Below are 10289 nucleotides of genomic sequence, written 5' to 3' on the forward strand. Positions count from 1 at the left end.
GCTTTTAACATCCATTTGAAACAGCCTGAATCCTTTAAAGGATGCGTATGCCAGAAGAATTCGTATAGACTCCAAACGAGCTACTGGGGCGAAAGTCTCATCGTAGTCGACTCCTTCCTGTTGTGAATAGCCCTGTGCAACTAGTCTCGCTTTATTTCTTATGACCTTTCCATCCTTATTCAATTTGTTTCTAAATACCCATTTTGTTCCGATCACAGACACATTTTCAGGTTTAGGTATTAGTTTCCACACTTGATTCTTGCTGAACTGATCTAATTCCTCCTGCATAGCTTGCACCCAGCTTGAATCCTTCAGTGCTTCCTCTACCTTTTTTGGCTCAATTTGAGAAATCAATGCAATATTTGCTTTATTCTTGAGGGCAACCCTAGTTTTTATTCCTTCGTTTGGATCCCCTATAATAAATTTCTGAGGATATTCGGGTTTGCTTCTCCATTCATTTGGTCGAATTTTATTTGTAGTCAACTCGACTTGTGGGTCTGGAGTATTGCTGCTATTTTCTCCAGTTGACTCGATCACCCCAGATGTGCTAGTCGACTCCTGTGATTTTCCTTTGTCCTGAGCTTCTTGAGTTTGATCTTCGTCACCTGCTATAGTTCCTTTCTCGACCAAGGGATTATTTTCATCGAATATAACATGTACAGATTCTTCTACACATAATGTACGTTTACTGTAGACTCTAAAAGATCTGCTATTTAACGAGTAACCAAGAAAAATACCTTCGTCACTTTTTGGGTCAAACTTTCCAAGATTGTCTTTACCGTTATTGTGAATAAAACATTTGCTTCCAAAGGGATGGAAGTAACTGATATTTGGACGTTTACCTTTCCAGAGTTCATAAGGGGTCTTCTTCAGAATCGGCCTTATGAGGCAACGATTGAGAATGTGACAAGCAGTACTTACGCCTTCTTCCCATAAATGGTTTGGCAATGAATGTTCTAGTAGCATGGTTCTTGCCATGTCTTGGAGAGTTCTGTTCTTCCTTTCCACAACCCCATTTTGCTGTGGTGAGCGTGGTGCAGAGAAATTATGAGTGTATCCTTGATCGTTGCAGAAGTCTTCAAAAGCTCTGCCTTCAAATTCTCCTCCATGGTCACTCTGAATATTTGAGATCAAATGTCCCTTTTCTCTTTCAACCTTTTTGCAGAAAACTTCAAAATTTCTTAAGGCTTCATCCTTATGAGACAAGAAGATTACCCAGGTGAAACGTGAAAAGTCATCAACAATAACAAAAGCATACCTCTTACCTCCTATGCTAGCAGTTCTAGTAGGCCCAAATAAATCCATATGAAGTAATTGCAAAGGTTTTTGAAGTAGCTACTATATCTTATTTCTNGCGCCGCGCCAAATAAAATCACAAATTGCGTGGCCCTTTTAATCATATTTAAAATATTTAGACCTCGGGAAGAGCCATTTAGTGAATTTCATGGCCTCCCACAAAGTTAATAATACGCTAGTTGCTTTAGGTCCGACATTTAATAATATTACCTTCCTAAACTCGGGTGCACATTTATGTGACCCAAATCCAAATCCCAACAAAGTCGAAACGTGTCAAAAACCACGGGTGCACTGGTGTGACGTGGTTCGAGATACATTTCACGACGTTGCAATTCTTATTAAAGAGACATAAAATAAAAGCGGTTAAAATAAAAGGCATATAGGTTAGAATATGTTTTAAAATCAGATAAAAGCAAATACAACAGTTGAGCTACCGTGCTAGAACCACGGAACCCGGGAATGCCTAATACCTTCTCTCGGGTTAACAGAATTCCTTACTCGGAGTTCTGGTTCGCGGATTTTTAATAGAGTCATAATTTCCTCGAATCGGGATTCAACCGGTGACTTGGGACACCATTAATCTCCCAAGTGGCGACTCTGAATATTAATAATAAATCCCGTTCCGACTGTCCTTTAATTGGAAAAACTCCTTTTACGCCCCTGCGGGTGTAGGAAAAAGGAGGTGTGACAACTATCAAGCTTATCAAAAAGGTTATTGACAGGTATGAAAAGGCTTCTGGGCAGAAAGCTAACAATGATAAGAGTTTCTTTATTACAGCCCCTCACACCTGTGCCATAAGAATCAACAGAATTAGAAATGCTACTATGGATAAGTCTTTCCCATTCTCTGAAAGTACAAGAGGGGGGTGAATTGTAAATACTTCAAATTAATTACTTATAGGTTGACTTAAAACTTAAGTAGTCGACTGAATATGATAATATAGCAGATATGGTGACGGAAAGTAAAATGCAGAGAATAATTGCAGGAATTAAAAACACCGGAATTTTTATACTGGTTCCGATTCAATGTGAATCCTAATCCAGTCCCCTTGGGTTGCAAGGGAGTTCTCTTCAGTAAATTAGTTTCTTCCGAGTACAAATGTGGTGTATATCGCTCAGTTTCTCTAGCACTCATTTTTGATACAATGCCTCACCAGTTGTGTGCTCTCTTTCTATCCCTGACTTGTTACACAGCAGATCTTAGTGAACTACAATGCTTGTTTGCGGTAGAATAAAGAGAGTGATTTGGTTTGATCAAAGTATATCTAAGCTAGGGTTTACAAGGGTGTATAAATACTTTGATGGATGGTAGAGGCTTGACAACCCAAGAGATTTGATGAAAGAATAAGGAATGAGCCGTTGCTTCTCTTGATTACTTTCCTTTAGCAGAAGATTGCTTCACTTGATTTCTCCTTGATTGTTGGATCTTCCAAATGTGGTCGCTTTACAGATCTCCTCGTATCCTTTAGTCTTCCGTGATTCTGCCCATGATTCGTGCCTTCGACCAAGGCTCATTTTATTTTTTCCAGCTCAGCTAATCATTGTTATTGCTGATTGATTCGATGATTAGATTGCGCCCAGATTTACGAGACCAATCCAGATTTGTTGATCATGGTGATTGATTTCTTCCCTTGTTCATCATGAACCATTCGGGCAATCTTCTTTACTTCTTGAACATGATTGCCTGCACATGTATATTATTTGCATCATTAAAACATGATCTAACAATCTCCCTCTTTTTGATGAGGGAAAAATAATATAAGAAGGTAAAGAAGTAAACACCAGTCGACTTCCCTATGTTTTACTAGTCGACTTGACTCCCCCTTAATGTATGCAGTTGACTTGACCTGTCCATGATTCTCCCCCTTAATGTGTGTAGTCGACTTGGACCGACTTGTACCTGTACAATATACAATATATGCTACCTATACACATATAAAATGTGTGCAGTCGTCCTGTACACATACACATATAGACATATAGTCGACTTGTACCTGTACATATACACATAACATAGGCAAAATAACATAAAATAGCATAGGCCTTTTCTCCCCCTTTTTGCCATCAGCAAAGAGTGATTATAAACATAGATAGCAGAAAAGAGATTATCCAGCGACTGGTGAAACAGCCCATAGTAGCAAAAAAAAAAAAAAGAATTATCCAAGGGCTTAAGCCACAGTCCACAATACCACCAAAACAAGTTGTCAAAAAAATAGTTTTGAAAAAACATCCACACTAGCGGCGCAGGAAATAGGTATGGGTGTTGCAGATGGCCTCCTTTAACTGTTCGAAGCTAGTATTTGCAGCGACGCTCATACCATCCAGCCTGTCGTGAACCTCCGTGAAGGCTTTGATAGCATTCTCCCTTACTCTGAGAACAACAACTCTGATTTTTGACACGTCAGACCCTGTTTCCTTTGAAATAGCATGAATGTCAACCACAGTGGATTGAGTGGCGGAAAGAAGATTCTTGATGTCAGAGAGTTTGGATTCAATAGAGCTAAGATTCTCACTAAGCTTAGAACTGACAAGAGTAGGAGGAGGAACAACTGATGAAGGTTTAGTTTCCATAGGGGCCTGCATTGCTTCACTCTCACTTTTCTTAACCCAGGAGCCCTTGATATTCACATAGCCCATACTAGCAAAAGCTCTAGAATTATAGGACTTGAAGACAGTAATGAAGGGATAGTTGGATAGAGAAATTTGATGGGCTTCCAGAATATGAGTGATTGCCATGCCATAGGGTAAACTAGTGGGATCTTCAGCACTTTCTATCATGAAATTGATGATCCAGGAGGAAAGCTTGAGTTTGAGTTTGAGTTTGGTGATGAGGCAGTAGACAAAGAATGTATCCCTTTGAGAGAAGGTTGAAAAGAAACCAGTACGGGGAAGCAGAGTGGTTGCCACAATATGGGCTAGAACCCGAGTTTCAAAACTTACATCACTGGGGCCCAATTGGTTTGGATAAATTTCAGAGGTACACTCAACAATGCACTGTTTGGCTTGGTCAAAAGAAATTCCAAAATTCTCAGGCCACACATTTTTAAAGAGAGTAGGGAAACCAGAGCAGTGACATTGGAAAAGAGAGTCAAACAAGGCACATCAAGAACAATGCGCTTACCTAGCACTAGAGATTCAAGCCTATCTAGTTTACTGGAGCGAAGATTTGCATAAAACATTTTGAGCAAGGGTTCATATACCTTAGGCGAAGGAATAGAGAGGAATTTTTCCAACCCTTGATAAACAAAGAGCTCTTTAACCTTACAGTTGAGGGCTTCTATATCATCAAGATCCACGATCCTTCCATGGGCGACGGGATTGTCCTTAAGAGTAATAAAAAGATCCCTATTTGGGGAATCCCATAAATTTAGGTCAGACTCGAGTGAGGCAGAGAAATCAGCTTTTGATTTCTTTGGGGTGGATGAAATGGGAGGATCTTCCATGGGTCGTTTGCCTAAGGCTTTTTCTCCTAGAAGTTGGGAGAGTTCAGAGAAATAATCCTTAGATGAGGCGGAGCCTTCAGAGTGATCAGCCCCTAGGTCTACTTGCTCAGGAGGCGCAGAAGGGGGTTTTGCCTTAAAGCGGGTACTTTTTCTGGTAGAGGCAGAGGGATTCTTGGAGTGTTTCGCCATTGTAGAAGAGGTGATTTGCTCGAGGTTTTGGAGAGAAGATGGAGATGAGAGTGACTGAGAGGGTTTTCTAACTTAAGAAGAGCGTTTTGACGGTTGAGTACAGAAAAAGAAAAGTTGTCAGTTGAGAAGATATGATGATTGGCTTTCCATCTGCGAACTGATGTGAACGAAGTGAAAAGAGAGGGAAAAAATCGGAGGCGTAATTAATGCGTGGGAAAAGGACAATTATAGCACTTAAAAGTAATTGAGCACATAGGTCCTAAGAGTTATTAGAAAAGCAAATAATACCAAGTAATTTTCTCAAAGTACAAAATCTTTCTTCTAACAAAGGCTTAGTAAAAATATCGACTAATTGAGCAAAGGTGCCAACAAAAGCTATTTCTATATCTCCCTTAAGAACATGATCTCTCATAAAATGATGCTTAATATCTATATGCTTTGCTCTAGAATGATGCACAGGATTTTTTGAAAAACAAATAGCACTAGAATTATCACAAAAAATTTGTATAGGTTTAAACGAAAGCTCATAGTCACCCAATTGATGAGACATCCACAGTAGTTGTGCACAACACTGTCCAATAGCAATGTATTCAGCTTCAGTAGTGGACAAAGCGACTGATGCTTGCTTTTTACTGTTCCAGGATATTAATGCCTTTCCTAGTAATTGACAAGTGCCGCTTGTGCTCTTTCTATCTTCTTTATCACCTGCAAGATCAGCATCTGAAAAACCTTCTAATTTAAAAGAGTTAGAGCGAGGATGCCACAATCCATGAGATACGGTTCCAATGAGATATCGAATGATTCTCTTTACAGCAGTCAAATGTGACTCCTTGGGAGCTGACTAAAACCTGGCACATTTACATACGCTGAACATAATATCTGGTCGACTTGCTGTCAGATATAGCAGTGATCCAATCATTCCCCTATATTTGGTTTCATCAACTGGGGTGCCCTGTTCATCTTTGTCTAGATTTGTAGCGGGGCTCATAGGAGTGCCAATTGATTTTGATTGTTCATACCAAATTTTTGAATCAGTTCTTTTGTATATTTGGTCTGACAAATAAAAGTTCCTTCTTTGGTTTGTTGGATTTGTAGCCCAAGGAAGAATGTGAGTTCACCCATCATTCTCATTTCAAACTCGCTTTGCATAAGATTTAAAAATTCCTTGCACATAAGAGGGTTAGCACTACCAAATATAATATCATCAACATAGATTTGAATAATGAGATTACCTTCTGATGATCGTTTAATAAACAGAGTAGTGTCTATTTTACCTCTGGTAAAGCCATGATCAATAAGAAAAGTACTCAGCCTATCATACCAGGCACGTGGAGCTTGTATCAACCCATACAGTGCTTTGGTAAGCTTGTATACATGGTATGGAAATTTTGAATCCTCAAAGCCTGGAGGCTGTTTTACAAAAACTTCTTCCTCGATAAATCCATTCAAAAAGGCGCTTTTAGCATCCATTTGAAACAGCCCGAATCCTTTAAAGGATGCGTATGCCAGAAGAATTCGTATAGACTCCAAACGAGCTACTGGGGCGAAAGTCTCATCATAGTCGACTCCTTCTTGCTGTGAATAGCCCTGTGCAACTAGTCTTGTTTTATTTCTTATGACCTTTCCATCCTCGTTCAATTTGTTTCTAAATACCCATTTTGTTCCGATCACAGACACATTTTCAGGTTTAGGTATTAGTTTCCACACTTGATTCTTGCTGAACTGATCTAATTCCTCCTGCATAGCTTGCACCCAGCTTGAATCCTTCAGTGCTTCCTCTACCTTTTTTGGCTGAATTTGAGAAATCAATGCAATATTTGCTTTCTTCTTGAGGGCGGCCCTGGTTTTCATTCCTTCGTTTGGATCCCCTATAATAAATTTCTGAGGATATTTGGGTTCGCTTCTCCATTCATTTGGTCGAATTATATTTAAAGTCGACTCAACTTGTGGGTCTGGAGTATTGCTGCTATTTTCTCCAGTTGACTCGATCACCCCAGATGTGCTAGTCGACTCCTGTGAATTTTCTTTGTCCTGAGCTTCTTGAGTTTGATCTTCGTTACCTGCAATAGTTCCTTTCTCGACCAAGGGATTATTTTCATCGAATATAACATGTACAGATTCTTCTACACATAAAGTACGTTTATTGTATACTCTAAAAGATCTGCTATTTAACGAGTAACCAAGAAAAATACCTTCGTCACTTCTTGGATCAAACTTTCCAAGATTATCTTTACCGTTATTGTGAATAAAGCATTTACTTCCAAAGGGATGAAAGTAACTGATATTTGGACGTTTACCTTTCCAGAGTTCATAAGGGGTCTTCTTCAGAATTGGCCTTATGAGACAACGGTTGAGGATGTGACAAGCAGTACTTATGCCTTCTACCCAGAAATGGTTTGGCAATGAATGTTCTAGTAGCATGGTTCTTGCCATGTCTTGGAGAGTTCTGTTCTTCCTTTCCACAACCCCATTTTGCTGTGGTGAGCATGGTGTAGAAAAATTATGAGTGTATCCTTGATCATTGCAGAAGTCTTCAAAAGCTCTGCTTTCAAATTCTCCTCCATGGTCAATCTGAATTTTTGAGATCAGATATCCTTTTTCTCTTTCAGCCTTTTTGCAGAAAACTTCAAAATTTCTTAAGGCTTCATCCTTATGAGACAAGAAGATTACCCAGGTAAAATGTGAAAAGTCATCAACAATAACAAAAGCATACCTCTTACCTCCTATGCTGGCAGTTCTAGTAGGCCCAAATAAATCCATATGAAGTAATTGCAAAGGTTTTGAAGTAGATACTATATCTTTATTTTTGAAAGAATTTCTGGTTTGCTTACCCTTTTGACATGCATCACAAATATGAGTTCTAGAGAAATTCAGTTTAGGCAAACCAATAACTAAATCATGTTTGGACAGTTTTTCAATCAATGCATGCTAGCATGGCTAAGTCTTCTATGCCATAACCATGGATCATCAGACATAGAGGATAAGCAAATGTGGCTATCTATCTTTTCAAATCCATCAAGTATATAAACATTTCCATACCTTTTTCCAAGAAGAATTATCTTACCTGATTCGTCTTCAATATCACACCCTATTCTTTTAAACTTTACCTCATATCCTGAGTCGTAGAGTTGACTTATGCTCAAGAGATTGCAGTTTAGGCCACCAACGAGATATACTTCAGTAATGTCACAGTTGTTATTGAAAGGAATTGTTCCAGTGCCAACTATTTTGCTCCTTGAATCGTCTCCGAATTTTACACTTCCTCCATCGATCTTTGTAACTTCCTTGAACAGGTTTTTGTCACCTATCATATGACTGGAACACGCACTATCTAGATACCATTTTCCTTTGCGGCTTACTCTGTGGTGTTCCTGCAAGACAAGCTGATCACTTTCTTTTAGGTACCCAAGCTTGCCTGGGTCCTGGTGGGTTAGTGTTACTAGGTTCAGAATTTTTTTGTTTCCAAACCCAACTGATACATTTGATTTACGAAAGTGACAACCAGAATATTTATGCCCACTTTTATTACAGTAATGACATTTAGCTCCAGACCTGTTTATAGGTCTTTCATAGGTGTTAGAACTAGCCGACTTAGATTTAGCTGGTTCTGTCCCAGTTGACTTGTAAGTCATCTGGTTCGACCGACTGGTTGACTTGGTTCTGATTGGTTCTTTTCCAGTTGACTTTTAAGTCGTCTGGTTTGACCTAACAGAACTATGACTGGTGGATTTGCGCAAGCTGTTAAGCTGCAGTTGCAACTCCTCAAACTCTTCTTGAAGTACTTCTTTTTCGATTTCACATACTTTATGTTTGAGTTTCCAGTCTTTAACCTCCCTAGTGAGTCTCTTAAGTTCATTCATCATTTTTTGAGACTCTTTTAAGGTTGAATCAAGAATATCCTGCAATTCATTACATCTTTCGCAGTCATAAGATCTTACCTCACTACTTTCACCCCGTGCCATGAAGCAGTTCTCGTCATCTGAATCATCTTTATCTGTCCAGCATCCTGAGATTTTGTTTATTTTATTTTCCAGAATTATCATGAAACAAAGATTTGCTATTTCTTTGTGGTCTGAGTCATCCTCATCGCTCCAACTTCCGAAGGATTTGTTATTGTTGAAGCCTCTAGAGATCTTTCTTTTCAGTTCTGGGAATTCAGCTTGAATGTGCCCAAATTTTCCACATTCGTAGCATTTTCCATCGTTCTTATCCTGTTCATTGTATTGCCTAGATCGTCTTGGTGGGAATCTTCCTTTCTTTGTATTTCTGTATCTCCTCATCAATCCATCCATATTTCTAGACATCATAACAATCTCTTCTTGTAGAGCTTCAGGATCATCAATTTCATTTTCAGCCATTTCAGTAGAGGTTTTGAATGCAACTATTTTCTTTTTCTCCTCTTGATTTGTCTTTTTTAAATGTGTCCTTTCGAAAGCAATGAGTTCTCCTCGCATTTCATCATAGGACAATTTATTTAGGTCTTGAGATTCCAAAGTGACTACTTTGGTCTGCCAAGTGGTTGGCAGACTTCTGAGAATTTTTCTGACTTGATCACCATTGGTGTAGGGCTTGCCAAATGCCTTTAAGCCACTAATTATCTTACTAAACCTGGCAAACATTTCTTCAATAGATTCTCCTTCTTTCATTGAGAAGAGTTCGTAGTCATGAACTAGCATGTTGATGTGAGTTTCCTTTACTTTGCTGGTTCCCTCATAGGTGACCTCAAGTTTATCCCACATCTCTTTGGCTGTATCACAACTCGATATTTTCTCGTATTCCTCACCACTTATAGCATTGTGAAGCAGATTCCTTGCCTTGTTATTCACTTGCACCACTTCCAGTTGCTCCTTTGAGTATGAATCTATATCATCAGGATCAGCAAGTGGTGGAGTGCTAGCAGGTAGGGGATAGTTTCCCTTTTTAATGACTCTCCAGACTTTGACATCGTATGCTTTAGCAAAGATTTCCATTCGTACTTTCCAGTGAGAGAAATGTTGTCCATTGAAGTAAGGAGGTCTAACTTGTGAAGTTCCTTCCCGAAAGAGGGCTCCTATGATAACTTGATTTGCCATGATCTTTTCTCACAAGCTGTTAAGCAAAAGGTAAAATGAAAGCCAAGCTCTGATACCAATTGAAAGTACAAGAGGAGGGGGGGGGGGGGGTGAATTGTAAATCCTTCAAATTAATTACTTATAAGTTGACTTAAAACTTAAGTAGTCGACTGAATATGATAATATAGCAGATATGGTAACGAAAAGTAAAATGCAGAGAATAATTGCAGGAATTAAAAACACCGGAATTTTTATACTGGTTCGGATTCAATGTGAATCCTAATCTAGTCCCCTTGGGTTGCAAGGGAGT

At 39.1% G+C, this 10289-nt stretch overlaps 1 protein-coding gene across 1 annotated transcript; it reads right to left on the reverse strand.

Annotated features, from left to right (window-relative positions):
* Positions 1–7846: 7846 nt before the first annotated feature.
* Positions 7847–9898, reverse strand: LOC109243363. Its single transcript, XM_019410286.1, has 4 exons — positions 9476–9898; positions 9025–9337; positions 8867–8934; positions 7847–8212 (listed from the first exon to the last, which is right to left on the reverse strand). The coding sequence occupies exons 1-4, from the start codon at positions 9896–9898 to the stop codon at positions 7847–7849; spliced, it is 1170 nt and encodes a 389-aa protein (XP_019265831.1).
* Between the last annotated feature and the right edge of the window lie 391 nt (positions 9899–10289).

This window comes from Nicotiana attenuata, unplaced genomic scaffold, assembly GCF_001879085.1.
Source record: "Nicotiana attenuata strain UT unplaced genomic scaffold, NIATTr2, whole genome shotgun sequence".
In the NCBI taxonomy this organism is placed as follows: Eukaryota; Viridiplantae; Streptophyta; class Magnoliopsida; order Solanales; family Solanaceae; genus Nicotiana; species Nicotiana attenuata.